This window comes from Eschrichtius robustus, chromosome 9 (genome assembly GCF_028021215.1).
Source record: "Eschrichtius robustus isolate mEscRob2 chromosome 9, mEscRob2.pri, whole genome shotgun sequence".
Lineage (NCBI taxonomy): Eukaryota > Metazoa > Chordata > Mammalia > Artiodactyla > Eschrichtiidae > Eschrichtius > Eschrichtius robustus.
Window position 1 is genome coordinate 29,672,190 of NC_090832.1, and position 18,340 is coordinate 29,690,529.

General features: G+C 36.0%; 2 protein-coding genes across 3 annotated transcripts in view; one reads left to right on the top strand and one right to left on the bottom strand.

Annotated features, from left to right (window-relative positions):
* The window catches only part of SLC2A12 (solute carrier family 2 member 12), a 76,473-nt gene that overhangs the window by 53,232 nt on the left and 4,901 nt on the right, over positions 1-18,340 (top strand). Inside the window, exon 5 of one of the 2 annotated variants that reach the window (XM_068551247.1) lies at positions 2,082-3,975. The exons of the other annotated variant lie outside the window; for it this stretch is intronic. Coding sequence (XP_068407348.1) covers positions 2,082-2,235 — 154 coding nt within the window. The 3' untranslated portion in view covers positions 2,236-3,975. Of the gene's footprint in view, positions 1-2,081; positions 3,976-18,340 lie in introns of those variants that run through there. 2 annotated transcript variants of the gene reach the window in all.
* The window catches only part of TBPL1 (TATA-box binding protein like 1), a 29,240-nt gene continuing 16,901 nt past the window's right edge, over positions 6,002-18,340 (bottom strand). Inside the window, exons 2-7 of the mRNA XM_068551250.1 lie at positions 12,166-12,344; positions 10,592-10,674; positions 10,362-10,425; positions 8,744-8,847; positions 8,557-8,651; positions 6,002-6,537 (exon numbers count right to left, since the gene is read on the bottom strand). Of these exons, the coding sequence (XP_068407351.1) occupies positions 6,458-6,537; positions 8,557-8,651; positions 8,744-8,847; positions 10,362-10,425; positions 10,592-10,674; positions 12,166-12,300 (561 nt within the window). The 5' untranslated portion in view covers positions 12,301-12,344 and the 3' untranslated portion in view covers positions 6,002-6,457. The remainder of the gene's footprint in view (positions 6,538-8,556; positions 8,652-8,743; positions 8,848-10,361; positions 10,426-10,591; positions 10,675-12,165; positions 12,345-18,340) is intronic.

Sequence of the window (18,340 nt, forward strand, 5' to 3'; positions counted from 1 at the left end):
ACTCATAACTTCTGCCGAGTTACCAAACCTCAGGGTCATTTCCCGTGTTATGTGACTTTCCAGCAGCACGTGCCCAGGCCCTCATGCTCCCTATCTTTAAACTTTTTTTTTTTTTTTCACTTGTCTTCTGGAATATTACAGTTTCCTGGTTTTCCTCCTACCTCATTAGTCATTCCTTGGTCTCCGCTGCTTCCCCTTCCTCCCTCCCTCCCTTCAAATACCATAATGCCCAGGGCTCAATCCTTAGATCTCCATCTACACTCACTTCTTGGATGTATTCCCCTGGCTTTATCAGCCATCCATAAATTGATGACTCCCAAATGGTTATCTCTAGTCTCGGGCCTTTTACTTGATTTTCGAATTCCGAAATCCAAATGTCCACTTGACATCTTTTGTTGGAACGTCCAAAAGGCATCTCTAATCTAATATGACAGAACTCTTGATTCCCAGTCCCCTTGATCACCCAGTCACATTTCCTCCACTGGTCTTCTGCTTGGGGGGAACTTCTGAGGCCAGGGGTGCTTTGAGGCCAGAGGCTTAGGATTCATCCACGCTACTCCTTACACCCCACTGCTACACTATCAGTAAGTCTTGTTAGCTGTTAACAAAACATATGAATATACACTTTCCACCAGTACTGTTCTAAATCCAAGCCACCATCTTTTATTTGGACTTACTAACCTCCAAACTAGTCTTCCTCTTTCAACTCCTGCGCTCTGCACGCTATTCTCCATATAGCAGTTAGATGGATCTTATTTATTTTTTGTAATAAACATTTATTATTTCACACAGTGTCTGTGGGTCTGGGGTTTAGGAGTGGTTTGGCAGGATGGCTCTGGTTCTGGAAGTTGCAATCTAGCTGTTGGTCAAGGCTGCAATCATCTGAGGACTTTACTGAGGCTCAAGGATTAAATTTTTTAAAAAATATTTATTTGGTTGTGCTGGGTCTTAGTTGCGGCAGGCGGGCTCCTTAGTTGTGGCATGAGAACTCTTAGTTGCAGCATGCATGTGGGATCTAGTTCCCTCATTGATAGGGATCGAACCCGGGCCCCCTGCATTGGGAGCACGGAGTCTTATCCACTGCGCCACCAGGAAAGTCCCTACATGGATCTTAAAAATGTCATTCCTCAGCTCAAAATCCCATGGCTCCTACTACATTTTGAATAAAATTCAAGCTTCTTAACTATGGCTGCTACCCTCCCCTCCAACCTCACGTCTGTCATTCATGTACTCGCCATGCTCTAGCCATATCGGACTTTCCGCAACACAGCACTTAGCTGCAATCCTTCACGTGGTTCCCTCCCTAACTTCACTCCAGTTTCTGATCAGATGTCACCTAATCTTTAGAGATGCCAGCAGTATGATACAGTCCCCCACACCCCAACTAAGTCATTCTTTTTCCCTTTCTTGGTTTACTTTTCTCCTTAGCACTCTTACTACTTGAAATTATATGCTTACATGCTTGGCTCCTGTTAAGGTGTAAGCTCCTTGAAAGCCAGAGTCTTTATCTCTTCCATCCATAGCACCTGGCATGTTGTAGCCACTCGATGAACTGGTTAAATTATAGGACAGGACATTTGAAAGGAGAGAGAGAGGTTCAAAGGTGTTTATTTAAATAAACATAAAATACTAGAGCATGTTTTTACGCTGATGGGAATAATGTTGCAGAAATGAATTCGTTAATGCAGGGGCAAGGGGATAATGCAGAAAGCAGAATATGTAGATATAAATATAGGCATATTGGTAAGCAGAGTTTGAGAAAAGGGAAGACATTAAAGAGGATCTGGGATGTAATCTCCAGTAGTTCTATGTTAGACTATCCTTGGAATCCTTCCCTGCAGACAGGAATGCCGTGATTATGTTCTGAGAAGGCACCCCACCTTACCCTTTGCATGAGATTGATCAAAGGTCTGTGGTGCACTGAATTTCATGACACATGGAAACTTTGCAATAAACCTTGGTCTTTTTTTGCAGAGCTAAAACATTAAAGCCCCAGGGTGATTTAAAAAATTATAGCCTGCACATTTTCAAATACCGTAAATTAAGAATGACATTTTCATTAGTGCCTCTTTCTCTTTCAGGAACTATGTGAAAAACAATATTTGTTTTATGAGTCATCACCAAGAGGAATTAGTGCCAAAACAGCTTCAAAAAAGAAAACCCCAAGAACAGTTCTTGGAGTCTAAAAAGCTACGGGGTAGGGGACAGCCTAGGCAGCTTTCTCCAGAGACCTAATGGCCTCAAAACCTTACAAATGTTCATACAGTATGAGAACATTTAGGGTGTCTTCCTACCAATACATATTGGCCACTCCCATGTTTTCTCTTCAGTTTCACAGAGCTAGTTTAAAAGGGACACCCTGAAATTATAGAGACAATCTTTAATCTCTACCCCCCCAAAAAGGAACCATGAAAGGTAGGTGAGGAACAAGGTCCCAAGTGACCCCTTTCTTACTCTGAGCAGAATACCAGGTTAAAAAATAATACTGGTTGGTTCTCTTCCACCTTCTTCACAGAGCAGCCTTTGAAAGACTATGAACTAGTGATGAGAACAACTTTGACCTTAAGGTTTGTATGCATAGAGGCCAGTTGCGGCTTTATTATTAAGACACAGAAGTTGTCTGAACATAAGCTTATGGTTTTTTGCCTACCAAGACACTACCTGCACTGGGTCTTGTGTAAAAAAGAACCAGGACACAATGTGGACAATTGCAAACATGTTCTAGGTTAGGATAGGGTCCTGGTTAGGATTTTAGTGATAATTTCTAATTACAGTTGAACAAGTATAAAGATTATACATCCTATTTTATGAATTATGAACTACAATGTAATTCGAAATATCCTTTTATGAATTTGGTATTAGTATTATAAAATATTAAGAGAAACAACTCTGCAACAGTTGAGAAAAATAAGCACTTTTCCATCCATTTTTAAAAAATACGAATAGAAAGGACAATTTCAAAATCCTGGGACCATATTTATTTAGAAGTAGCTGTTAGTAAAACACGAGAAAAGGAGTCAGGCCATTAGGTTATTTATCCAAATCTGTAAGTAATTAGGTTTGAGTTACTAAGTCAAGCTTATACAGTTCTCTCTTTGTAAGGCTTTCATGATACCTTAATAGCGATCCATAGTTTCCTGTGATTCTTCGCACTCCTCAGGATTATCACTACCTCAGGTTATGGCCTACAGGCTATAATTGATGCTGACTTTCAGATGCCTGCAAACATAATAAATGACATCCAAACATCGGGACAATTCCCTCAGTATGGTCTTCTCTATGATGAAACAGAGATCACCGACTGTACCAGAAACTTGGGTTTTCACCCACACAACAATGGATTGCTCTCTTCTGTATTTCACCAGTTGAATTTTAAGATGTGGGGAGGCATTTTACCAATAGAATTTGGATACGATGATAGAAAATCTACAATAAAGAATCTCAAACCACTTATGCAGTAACCCATTAAATGACTAATATTATAAGCTATGGGAGACACACACAAAAAGTACTGAACAACCTAACTTGAAAAAGAATACAAAAATATGATTAACCTGAAGAAAGGAGAATCCTAAGAGTCAAAAGCCCTTTTTATTCAGCTTGAAATTTTTCTATTGGCCCATAACAAACTGTCCCAGTTTGATATAAGGAAATATGATCTACTGCATTCCCTTATAATGAAGTGATCTGACTACAACCTATGTAAGCAATAGTAAAACTGTATTATCAGGAACTCAGGAGAATGACTAAAAGTCCTGGTGCTGAAACATACTATCTAAATTAAAATTGGCAGGGGAAGTTATGAGGAAGGGAGATTTGCAGACTTCATTCTGCATGGTACATTTCATATGCAAGTTGGAACATGCATTGTTCACTTGTTTTGGAAGAAGGGAAAGTGTGTTCTGTAGAGGATCAATTTAAGACATTTATTATGAACCTTCAGTGCAATTATACGCTGAGATTAAAAAAGGTCAAGACAAGTAATCAATATGAATTTCTTTTTTTCTTTGCCAAGCATCACAGATTGTCAGATATTTAACAAAACTGTTACATATTTCGCTGTGCAGTTCAAATACTGTATATACTTTAGCTATCTCTTGGCTTAGCCATACATTATAAATGGGCAGGAAACTGTTTATAAACCTAGTAGGTTTATCACTAAGTGATTTCAACTTCAGTATCTTAAATACTCTCTTGTATTTTTCTTTTATTATCCAGAATCTATAATGAAACAGTTCTGTTTTCAAACTAAATTTTACCCAATACGGACCCAGAGTTTTTTGACTTTCAAAAATAAAAAAGGGGGAATACTTATAATTTATATGTATATATTCACAGTTTTTATTTATAAAAAAAATGTACAGCACTTGTGAAAAGCCAGAAGACATCAGACACACTCATTTCTTACCAGCTTTGTTAAGTATAGTGGGTCACCCATGACACTTTGCCAGGCGATACTCAAGCAAGCAGCCCTGAAACCAGACCCAGTCAGATTGTCTTTCTCCCTCTTTTCTGAAAAAGCATTTTGATGAGCTACTGATCTACATAGTTTTCAAGTCACTCGAATACTGAAAAATATTACAACAAACATCTGGATCTGCACCTTGGCTATATAATCATGTTCCCCCCTCTTTTCGCTATTTCTTTTTTGTGAACACTGCCAAACAGGAGGTCACTTAATTACTGTTAATTAAATCTAAGTGGAAAACCTCAAATTTTTGAAGCAGTCTGCCCAGAACCTATAACTTGCATTGAATTTTATTCTGTATATTTTTTGAGGTTGCCTATCCCACTGGATCTCAAAATGAAGCAAATAAACACAAATGTAAAAAATGAGAAAGAAGTCTTAAAATCACATATAAGTCTTTCCTAAGAAAGAAAATATAAAAGCCATTGGCCCCAACTTATGAGGGAGTGAGAGGCAGGGTAGGGGAAGGCATCGAGAAGAAAGAAGATAAAAATAAACATAAAAAATAATATGTATTGTTCAGTGCAGCTTTCAAGATTTTAGAATATGGTAGGGAAAATGGAGGTTAAGATGTTCCAATTTTTCACAAAGGTTTCAAAACATTTTGGAAATTCAAGGTTTTAGGGGAAAATTGTGTTGTACTATTACCTCTATTAATTTTAACTGAGAAGCTAATACGACTCTCCACTCAGCTTTATTTCTCGGTAAAATCATTGTTAGTTATACTAAACTCCTAAACACAAAGGGCCAAGCACCACTGCAGCCTGATCCTGTATTACCGTTCCTGGGCTCATGGGTGAGCCAGAAAGCCACTGTTTCACAAACGCATATTTATTATAACTTTAAGAGGAGCAATCCCATATACTGAGTAGTCGCACTTTAGCTTCATTAAATAAGACACAGCAAGGGGAAAGACTTATCTGGCAAAATGGCTTTCAAGTTCAAATTGAACTGTAGTATAATTACACTGTGGCACAGAGTCAGCTTTTGGGCACTTCTTGCTAAAACAGCACAATGTTTCAACTTCTGACAAGACTCTTAGTAAAGCCTTGAGTACCAACCTAAGATTTATACTTTCCTATAACCAGAGTTGAGTCTTTCCAGAATAACAAAGGTACATATGAGGTACAACCCATCACAGCTTCTTTCTTATATTCCATCTTGTAGGTAAGAGTTTCTCTTTTTAAAACTACAACTTTACGACTTTTAAAAGATAGTTAACATTTTCTATCATGTTAAATTAGCAACATAAAACATTAAGCTTAATTTATAAAGTTCTACTCCAGTTCCCTAGCATTTATATACATGTTTTTATTTCTAATCTGCAAGAAAAAAATTCCTATTTGATATTTGGTAACAGAGCATTAAAAGATACTATACACATGTGGCATATACGTATTTACAAAATGCACTTCAAAAAGAAGCCAACACACTTTAGCAAAAGTCTAAGCTTGCATAGATTAAAAAAAAAAAAGAATTATGAATACAATTTTTGTTAAAATAGAAAATGGGGAATAGAATGGATATGAAGAGTGATCTTTTCCAAACTTTTATTTGTGCACATTCAATTGAAAAAGATAACTTTTACAGGTTCTTTGGTGCCCATGTTCAGCATACAAAAATGTAAAAGACTATTCACAAATAAAACACATCAGCTCAAACTGGAAAAAAATAATGACAACAACAAAACACTTTAAGGTAGTGCACACTGTGACAGCTCTGCTCGTGGGGACATGAAATTACTGCGAAAATAAATAGAATGTCCTTTTGTAAAAGCAGCAATGTCATGTCTTGTAAACTTCCTTTTTATATTACAGCAAGGTTTGAAATAAAATCCAAAGGGACTGGAGCTTACACTGTAGCCATGAATGAATAAAAGAGTCTATTTCCTCAATTACTGTTGGTCCAGTTTTCCTTGTGTTTTGAGTCCAATGTGCAGCAGGTTTTAAAAGGTGCTCAGTTTGGGATTCTAACCAATTACGTGATGACTTATAAAATTTCTTTCCTGCTTTCAAACACAAATGGGTATACCTGTTCCACAGCAGTAGCGACGGCCTTTACATTGGGCCCTGTAACAACACAATGGAGGAAGGGGTGTGAAGAGGCAAAAGAGCACTAGGAAAAGCTGATTTCCCAGAATTACAAATAACCAAGTACTTTAGAATTTATCAGGTTGTTTTAAAAAAATCGACACTTACATAATTATACACACAGTCACAGCAAGAACCAAGAGAAGATTTTTTATGGACAATTAAAGGGAATCAAACACAAAATGATGATATTCATCTTGTTTTAGGACACCATTGTGGAAAGAGAGTATATAAAAAAACCACACAGACAGTCACAAAGTACCGTAATATGCTTATTGAAGGAAGGAACAACAAGCGGGACTACACAACTATTATGCTTTTGGTCACTGTAGTCTGGCTTTTGGTCAGGCTACGACTGAAGCTCAGGAGTATCGAGGTACCCAGCAGAGCTAAACAAAGCTGCTACCAGAGCATTGGGAAACCAGAGGGCTGTTATAAACTGCACGGTCTAAACATCCCCACAAATTTACTACTATTTGGTACTCACATGTTTATTACTAATCTGGCCATTCACCCTTACAGCTTACTCTGCCCGTTAAAAAAAAAGCACCAGGGGATGAGGTTATGCTATGTATTAATTAATCTATATAATGCTAGGACTTGAAAAATATGTAGCCTTTCATCTAAATAGCTAAACAAATATTTAAAAAGGATAATGAAAAAATATTTTTATAAAACTTATTCTGAATAAATACGTTTTTTCTACTAACGTAAACTTACCTTTTGAAAGATCCTAAAAAACATACATATGCATCCACTGTGAACCCTTTGAAGGTACTGACCATGTCTTACCCTGGTCCGATCCTTCCTGACTCACCTCAGTCCCTCCACAGAGTAGAGCTTTGCCCACGGGTACCACTCACTCAGTATATGGCCACTGAATTAACAGTTCATAGGGTATTCCAGAGGTTAATATATAATGCATACTAATTAACCAGGTCAATGGTCTTCAGTTTGCTACTATGTTGTTTAAATCTATTAATATATATTTTACATATGCATTATTTTCTTCCATACTTAGTAGGGACTTGTCAATAGATTTGGAGGCCTCTGTGAGGTCTGGGCTCCAAAGTGTAGAAACAGAGAGTCCAAAGAAGGAAAGAAATGGACTTGCTCCCCCATTTTTAAGATTCAGGCATGACTCTGGCAAGAGCCTTTAAGTCTCCAAGGAAGATGTGAAAATCCATGGCTGAATCAGAACTAAAGCTTTTTCGTTGAAGGCTTACAGGTGTCAATAATTTTTATTTTCCTCTAAGGACTGAAGGAATAAAAAGAAAATTCAAGGACACTACAGAAATTTTCCTTAACTCAGTTTTGCCAAAGGTTGGGTCTGACTCTCAAGTAATGTCTCTGAACAATTTATAACCATAGTACCATTAAAAAAATCATCCTGCATGCTAATACTACCCTTGGACATCTATGCCTACCTAGTATTCTGAAACTACCCCTTCCAATTAATTAAAACAATTCAAAAGATATAACAAAATACACATAAAACACACCAAATAGGTACCAATTATATATGAATATTTTGCTCATGTAAAACCTCTATGAAGTTCATAGAATGGGTTTCTCCTGAGTATTTAAATGCAAGATGTCATAAACTTAAAAATCATATATGAAAATACATACTAGAATCTTTTTAATTCCAAACTGAAAACTATCCAAATGCCCATGGAACAATATATTCACATACTGGGTACTAAATAGCAGTAAGAATGGCTGATCTACAGCTACATGGAGCAATACAGATGAATCTCACTAGGGTAATGATGAAGATAAAGAAGACTGACACAAAATAGTATACATAAGATTTCAAAATAGTATATAAAAGCAGGTTAAACTAATCTACTGCATTAAAAGTGAGGAGACTGGTTCCCCTAGAAGGGCAGAAGTGGCTAAAAGGGACAAAGCAGACTTTATCTCTATTTTGGTATGGTCACCTCTTATCTCATTTAATCCATAATTGACAAGCTTGGTTTCAATATCATAAAATACCTGTTACTGTGATACTTCCTGTTGAAAAAATCTGTAATGTAGCTCTTAGAGATTTTATCCGGTAACACACAGCAGGATGAAGTTCAGGTTCGTAACTATGCAAAAAAAGCCAAAATTAATATAAATACATATAGCCTGACAAGTAATTTCAAATTTGTTAAGTTATCTTGATTCTTCAAAGACCTACCTGGCATGAGGTCTATTGTTTTTTGTGAATTCTGGCAAACGTATTTCAAATGGCATGTTACATACTGCCAAAACGTTAACAACCTTAAAATCTGTAAATATTACCTTTAGGAGAGAAGTAAAATGAATGAATTATTTTGAAACAAACAAAAAAATCTGCTCATCATGGCAATCTTAATCATTGAATTGTAATCCTTAAATATAAGAACAAACAAGATAAACAGAAACATTTAAAGCATGGATTTAGTGTTTTAAGTTATCGGGGACTCCTTAATGCTATAATTAAAGGGGGGGAAAAGGGCTCAAAAACTTCATTAAAAAAATAAACAAAGCCTGAGATAACTGCATGATCAAAGCGCTACATCTGGGGTCTTCTGAATCTTATTTCAGTTTAATTTTTCAATACTTTAAACCCATTTAATATTTAATCTACTGGGATAAGAGGGAGAACAGTAAGGAAAAACTTAAAGCAGAGTCTGAAGTGTCAGAATGGAAAGCCATCACTTAAAACTCAGAAAGCAGTGGATACTGAGCTCCAAACGCCAGACTTTTTCTTATATGCAGTCAGGTAAAATGGCATTTCTGCGAGTTTAGTTAGATGTGTGTCTCTTTTGGGGGACAAAATGAGGAATAGTGTGATAGAATTGTGTTTTTAACTCACTGGGATTTCTCTCAACATTTCTAATATTATGCTAAGAAAAGAGGCTCCAAGGCTGCAAATAATGTCCTCTCAATATGCATAACTTCAGCCGCTCCTACCAAGATTTTAATGGTTTTACCCTGTCATCTTTTCAACTGTCCCTAGTAAAACCACAAATCTGGATGAACTATCCTCCGACTCAGTACTGGCACAAGGCAGTGGGAGAAAGTCACAACACGTGCACAGTGGCCCCACTGTCAATCATGGCTCTCTATCCTGCACCCCCACCCAGCACCAACACCCCCACGCCCCGCCCCCAGCACCTCAGTGCCTTCCTAGCACCTTTCACCTCAGAGGAGACTGAAGTCACCCCCAAAATCCCAAACTGCCTGGGCTGCCTGTTCAGGAACTGAAGCTCATCTTTTTCTTGCATTTACTCATCATTTCCAAGTGACCTGGCAGGTCCAGGATATGTATTAATTTTATTCAAGTGCATGCCTCTACAAAATTATAGTTGATAAGGCTGGCCTGCTAGTAACAGTCATTTTACAAGGGTGAGAGCCTGCTAACCAGCGTGTCCGTGTCAACGGGGTCCTGCAGCTCCCGCTCACCATCCGGATACAGCATTCTTGTGATGATCAAAAACAGAACTTTTTTTTTTTTTTTTTTTTTTTTTTTTTGGTGAGAAGTGAAAAATGTAAAGAGTTGAAAAGGCAGTTAATCTGTAAGGAAACAAGTCTCTCTCTCTCTCTATGGGGAAAGGATTTGGGAAAAAGCCAGGATTCCTTACAAATACCCACACGGGCAAGGTCTGCCACTAAATTTTTGTGTTGAAGGACGGTATTATACAATGTAGAAAAAGGTCAGTCGTAAGAGGACTTTCTGTGGAGATTTCTTTAGTCCGTTAAAAAAAAAATGTTAACTTTACAAAAATAAATCCTTGAGTATCTGCAGCTCGGATAGCTTTTGAAAACGTTACCTGAAATCCTAGTTTCTGGAGACTGCGGGCTAAACGTCTGGCACCAAATTTAGCTTCTTCTTCACTGTGGTTTGAAAGAAAGAAAAAGATGATCAGTTACACAGGAAATAAATTTTATACTGAGGAACACAACAAACTGTACGCGTGATTTTGTTTTTAAGTCTAGAAAAATGTCCTTCCCATGAGGGGAAAATTAAAAAATGAAAACTGAAAACCCAAGTAACATTTACCTTGTTGCTCCAGTGCAAATAATTTTTCCTGAGGACCAAATCGTAGCTGTAATTCTAGGCTTTCTAAGCTTCATTAATACTTTCTGCAAAAAAAGACAACCAAAACTCCAACAACCTGATTACACAGTGTTAATTTTCACACACGGTTCTACTCTATGTGGCCATTTCATGTTTAAATACTACGCCAAGCTTACCCAAGACTGAAATAACTGTTCTCCAAATCACCCATTCTGAAATCAAGAACCACGCTGAACACAAAGAACGTATTAATCCAAAAGGACATTTAATCAATTAAAAATTCAAGGCCTGTATAAATCTCTCATTGTATACTTGAAATCAATGTACCACAAGGATGTACACACTCCAACTCTCATTCCACTCTGTTCACATAACTGGAATTTGCAATTTGCATGCATCCTCAAACATGCCAAACTTGTTCACGCCTCAGGAGCTTTGCCTAGCTTACTTTCATCTGGAATATTCTTCCTTCAATGTTCTCCCTTCATTCAGGTCTCTCACCAGATGTCATCTCCACAGAGAGGCCTTTCCTGATCATTCCACCAAAGTACCCATCCCTTCACCCCTCCCTGATTTCTAACCCTGCTTTTCTCTGCTTCTTGGTGCCCGCCACTACTTTATACTGTGTCTTACAGCTGAGATGCCCATTACATATTCAAGGTCGATGTGCAAATCCGGAATGCGGGAGGAATGCTGGAGCTGGAGATGTAATTTTAGATTCCTTAGAAACGAAAGGCACTTAAAGCTATGGGTTTAGAAGAAATTACCTACAGTGTGAGTATAAATAGGTCAAGGACTAAAGTCCAAGATAAAAATGTGAATTTAAATTTTCACCTCAGCTTTTCATTTATGGCAATATTTATTATATGGCCATTATGTATAAAAGAGATGTTTACTGAATATGTAGCAAATAAATGAATGAGACATTTCTTCTTAAAACTCTTGTTACATTTTTAGTTCCTTCTTTTCTCAGTCATATGCCATATTATCAAACTAGAAAGCTATTAAATCTGGGGAGACAAAATTTACCACAGATGCAAAATAAAATCTGAGCTAAAATACATTATAAAATTTCATACGTAAGTGTGTGGCTGAGAAACATTGAGTTTATTCTACGTTTAACTGTCTTGCACTACCAGCTCGTCCAGCAACTCAGTTTTCAGTTAACCTTCCTAGAAAAAATGACTTCTCTACCATATGGCATGCTAAGGTTCCAACGCAGCATTAAGCCTTTTCCTCTCTTTTTAGCAGATATATTTGCTCCTTTTTTAAAGTGAAGATGGCATTATGGATGAACCTGAAAACCTTTCATTGTGATTCACTGAAATTTTTAATTGAATTTAATTCATCTTTACTTAGTTTCTACCATGAAGAACTAATGAAAATTTATCAAGGTATACTGGCATCTGATTTTTAGAGCTTAAACAGAGCCTTCATACACACTCTTAACTTTTATAATAAATGTATAAGGTAGTGTCATCATTGTTTACTTAGTATCTTCACAGCACTATAAAATTAGGCTAATGTAGCACACACGACAAAATTCAGATACTCACTCCAACGTCACGCTTATAAATTACATTTGCTCCCTCCAAAGCAATCTTCCTTAAGTTCAAATGGCATCTTGTTCTAAAAACACAGACTACATTTGTAATTAGAATGTCCAGTGCAACATCACTGTCTGCATCCATTGGGGTAGTTTAAAAACTTAGCTTCCCACCACGAAGATCACATCCTGAGAAATAAAACAAAATAAAATAATTAAACTCAAATGTTTTGTTAATATATTGTTCACAAGTAATCTTGAAAACTAAAATACAAGAAGTCGATCTCATTACTTATTGTTCAAATGGTACTCAAATCAAATCATATCCTTTCTTCTCCCCACGAAGAATGTCACTTTTTAAAAGATAACATGTCATATAAAACCCTTCCAAATCTGGACCTAACTTTCATTCCTTAAAATTAATCAGTAACTTTTACACGCCAGGAGCTTGCCAGACGTATCTGCAGCAACTCGCCGTTACAACCACCATGCTCCAGGCGTATCGCAGTTATGGCCATTCTCCAAACACACCATGTTCAAGGGCTGGACTTTGTGGTCCCAATGTCCAACCATTAATGGTACTATAACCCACCTCATACAACCTGCAAGGGCTATAAAAAGAATGACCTACTTTTCTGCTTTTTCGGGTAGAGCCATTGACTTAAGTTTAAAGAGGCAGCAATATTAATTATAACATTTATTAACAGACTTTTCTCACTTACTAGTCATTCATTCATTATTCACTTACTGAACACCTCCATACACTGAGGATACTGGAGGAAGAAAGGAATAAGGCAAGGTCTTTTGTCCTGAAGGAGCTCACAAACCTGTGTGTGTACAGGGGAGCTCTAACAAACAGTTACTTAGCACAACAGCATTTTTATCAAGATCCCAATCTTCCAAAATATGTATCTTTTCAAAACTGTTTGAATTTCTATAAACAAATAAGAACAAGTCCTTGTTTTTACTAAGCACATGATCCATGTCCAGCTAAAATATTCTCTGAGTTTCCACATCTTAAAAAATAAGTAATGGTAATTCAGCTCACGTACCCCACAAAGAGAAAATCAGAAAATAGTAACAATACTATTATAATTATCTTTACAATTCCTTGAAGCCACAATATGAAAATGAACTAGGATTCTTTATAAGGATTCAAGTTATTATATGACTAAGGATTCAAGTTATTATATGACTAAAACATGAAGAAGCCAAGAGTCCAAATAAAAAAAATTGTTTTGTTTTCCTGCCTTTTAGTTTCTGACAGGACACAATGAGAAGTCAGACCGAAACTTTTAGCATCTCTACAGGATCATATAGCATTGAACTCTGTGTATTACTTGAACCTCAACGTCATTCTATTTTCTTACTCTTATATTCCCTTCAATCTGCTTATCTTTTTGTTTCTCTGTTCTTTGTGTATGTTTGAGCAACCTCAAATGATTCTTATGTACAAGAGGCGGGACAGGGGTGGCAGTGGAGTCTGAGGGATAGATATATAGGTGGACAGATTAATAAGCAGAGGACAGAAACAGTTATCAGTGGTGATCTTAAGTGCAGACTCCATGTTTGACTCACCACCGACTAGTTCTCAGGACTTAGGCCAGTTATGCATTCTGTGTCTTGGTTTTCTCACCTGTGACATGGAATAGACAGTGCCTACCAGACAGTGTTATGGGAATTATATAAGGTGTATGAAAAGTACTTAGCACATATACTTGAAAAATAATAACACAAAAATAACAGTGATTAGGGATAAAAATAAGTTCAAATCCACAGGCAGAGCAGAGATTTCTTAGCGTTACTTCCCACGATTACATCACAACCCAGATACTGAGCCACCTGCTATTTTCCTATTAAAATTAGGAAATAACTGTGAGGTAGAGGCTCCCGGCCGCTCACCCCAACATCTATTAGGGTCACTCTGTACTGGTCAAAGAAATGTAAAATGAATGGTTTTGTGTCTTTTGAGAAGTCTGCTTAGAGGGACCAAATTAACCAGCGCAGACCCTTTTGCCTTTCTGCTCTTCTTCATTCTTGCTGCATGGAGTCTGGACGTGAGAGCTGGAACTCAAGAAGCCATTTGGGATCATGAGGTTATGAGATGAGTATGGAAGAATAGTAAGACAGAAGCAGCCCGAGTTCCTGATACTGTGAAACTCCTTACTAGCCCTGTACTTTCTAATTCTAGACTTTACAAATGTGAGAGAAAAATCAATTTCTATCTTAAGCCCCCATGGTGGACTTTAGTTATATGCAGCCTGACTGACACACATCCCATGATAAGAGGCCACAAAAAGCACTACGTAACAGAGAAATTACATATGAAGAAACTATGTCAAATTTACTGTTTCTCATAGACTTTTTACAACAAACAGGCTAAAACAAATTGACTCAGATCTACTACCCTGAGTATTAAACTGTTGAACTGTCTGGGAGAGAATACAAGGATAACATGTAAGGTAAAAAATAAGTCAAGAAAGAAGGGGTAAAGCAAATCTTTGAGAATGCAAAGAAGCCTTAATTAATTTGAAATTAATTCAAAATTGATGACTGTTTCTATATATCAGCAACTTAAATTCTAAAAATGAAGTCATGGGCATAGATCATCATAAGTTAGGAAGTATTCATATTTTATATGAGTAAGCTGTCAAACAGTCTCAGAAGATATATCATTGCTTTAATAGGTTTTAAATCAAGGATAAAATAAGAGGAAGTCAGTACTTAAGAAAAAAAAAGATGCAAGGCATACTACATGAAAGATTCCACCTTTTTCAAGCAGTATCAAAAAAAAAAAAAAGGCCCATTTGCAGTTTATCTATCTTGTAAAACAAGAGTAGTACTAAATATTAACAAAGATTAACTTCTTAAAGCTAAAGCATTTCATATCACTTTTAAATAGGATAATTCAAATGGCAATCCAGTGAAAGAGACAAATCTCAACTTCTACAGAGCATCTGACAGCCTATCATACCCCTTTCAATTTTGAGTGAAGCTAAATCATTTATCAATGGGTAAAAAATTCTACCTGAGGAAACTTTATTGTCAGCATTAAAGAGGAATGAATTGATTACCTCTTAAAGTAGTTCAAAAGGCTTAGATTATTCCTAAAAATACACACACATAACTTTTTAAACACAGTTTAAACACACACACACACACACACACACACACACACACACTACTATAAAAAACATGGGGACAATTAATTCCCACTAGGGAAGAAATATTCCAAATTGCTTGTAACTATTATGGTACCTACAGTTAAACATATGGACCATTTATTTCACCTACTAAATTCTGAAAGTCAAAGACTACATCTTAAATGTTTGTACACACCCATGGCTCGGCACCATATCTGGCACATAGTAAATGTTCTCTTACTATTTGGTGAATGAATGCTAGAAAATCCAACATTTCAATCTTTAGCCTATATTAAATTTCTCATCTACCTAGAATTCCAAACTATTTCTTTTCATACTAGGCATGGAAAATTTTTTTAAAAACTAAAAGCAAATCTGAAACTTTACTTCCAAAGCCACTCATTTTCATATAAATGAAGAAGAGCTAAGAGTCTTTTTCTTTCCTACATGCCCCTTAATATAATATCCATGAAAATGCATATGTAGTACACTTTACTATATTTCATGATGGTTTACACATAAAACTTTTTAAACTTGTTTGTACAGTTCCAAGGGAAATGTGTTTAAGCAAATCCACAAAAAAAGAATAGCATTTTAGAGTGGCATTTAAACTTACAAAGCTGTTAAGCCTGCTGACACTATAGCATGAAATATTTAAGATACATAAATGGCAAAAACGAACATCTATGTACCTACCACCCAGCTTAAAAAATAAAATTTACAATACAATTGATGTCTCCTCATGCACTTCTCCCAAATTACATGCTCATACCTTCCCTTTGGAGAAAATCTCTACTCTCGCTGAATAGTTTTATCATTCTCATATATTCCTCTTAAAGTCATGACGTATGTATTACGTCCTTGAACCCAGTAAGTCATGTTTTTAAAAAAAATACATTGAAGGATTTGGTTTGCTAATATTTCAGTTAGGATTGATATGTCTATGATTGTAAGTAGAATTTGCCTATAATATTCCTTTCTTGGACTGTCTTTATCTGGTTTGAGTATCAAGGTGACACTACACTTATTAGACAAGTTAGGTTGGTTTCTTTTTTTTTTCTTGTTTTTATTTTTTATTTTTTTAAACATCTTTATTGGAGTATAATTGCTTTACAATGTTGTGTTAGTTTCTGCTGTTTAACAAAGTGAATCAGCTATATGCATACATATATCCCCATATACCCTCCCTCTTGCGTCTCCCTCCCACCCTCCCTCCTATCCCATCCCTCTAGGTGGTCACAAAGCACCGAGCTGATCTCCCTGTGCTATGCAGCTGCTTCCCACTAGCTTTCTATTTCACATTTGGTAGTGTGTATATGTCAGTGCTACTCTCTCACTTCTTCCCAGCTTACCCTTCCCCCTCCCCATGTCCTCAAGTCCATTCTCTACATCTGTGTCTTTATTCCTGTCCTGACCCTAGGTTCATCAGAACTGTTTTTTTTTAGATTCCATATATATGTGTTTACATACTATTTGTTTTTCTCTTTCTGACTTACCATAATTCAAAAAGAGTCATGTACCACAATGTTCACTGCAGCACTATTTACAATAGCCAGGACATGGAAGCAACCTAAGTGTCCACTGACAGATGAACAGATAAAGAAGATGTGCCACATATATACAATGGAATATTATTCAGCCATAAAAAGAAACGAAATTGAGTTACTTGTAGTGAGGTTTCTTCTTTTTTTAAAAAAAATTCTCTGGAAGACAGTTTTAGAAGACCTTATCTGAAAATTGTGTGGACCTGTTTCTTGTTCCCTTGGGGGATTTTAAAATATTAATTCAATTTAAGAGTTTTAAGACATTTGATGTCTTCTATTTCTTCTTTAATCAGTTTTCCTAAATTAAATTTTCTTGGGACATTTTCCATTTCTTCTAAAATTTAAAATTTTATGGCATACAATTTTTCATGGTTTTCTTACAAATTTTACAAACTTAACTTTAGTATACTTATCTCTTTTTCATCATAGTATCATTTATCCCTGCTTTTTTTCCTATCATCAATCTTGCTGAAAAGTTTTTCTATTTTTTGTTTCTTCAAAGGACAAACTATTGGCAGTTAGTTGATCCTCTTTATTAAATTTTTTGCCTTATGTTCGTTATTTCCTTCCTTCTACAGATCTATTTTTTTCCTAATTTCTTATATTGGAAAGTAAGTTGGATGCTTAATACTTCAGTTTTGAACTTTTTCTCTATTCTCATATGAACATTTAAGGCGATTATAACCAAGTGCTTTCGGTACATCTGAAGTTGGATATACTATGTTTTCATTATCCCTTGATTCTAACAATATTTACATTTCCATTATTATTTTTCTTAGACTAATTAGCTATTTATTTAGAAATTCTTTGCCTTTAGACATGTATAGTTTTTAAATTTACTGGTAATGAGGAAGTGCTAACTTAAAAGAATGAGATACCACTATTTATACTGGTAAGCATCAAACACTGCTGATGAAGATGTAAATAAAAGAGCATTCTCTTACAATTTGGAACAATTTCTACAGGAGATAATCTGGCAGTGTGTATTCAAATAATTAAAAATATGTGTATATGATGAATTGCAGTCAATCATTAAGAATGCATCTTGAGAAATTATTCAAATGAGCAAAGTATAAATAAGATTATACACTGCAATTCTGTTAATAACAGAAACCTAAGTGCCCATCTAGAAGGGATTGGTTAAATAAAGTATAGCAGTCTCATATAACAGACTACTGAACAGACTTTATAAATTACAACTACATGGATGTAGATGGAGGTTCATAATGTAAAAAATAAATATATGTTTGATAGAGTTCATTTTGGTTTACATATCTCTGTATGTATTAAAAATGCCAAAATGTTAACAATTATTCTATTCAGAGAATTGGCAACAGAGTGACTTTGGTAATTTCCCTACTGCCCGAGGCCTAATGTTAAGACATGGTTTAATAAGGTGTTTTGTCCTGTTTCTCAAGTAAATGCCTAACATGTGTTTGTCAAATATTTCCTTCTAATAAAAAGCAAAGTTGAAAACTGAAGCTGTCCTACTTCAAGA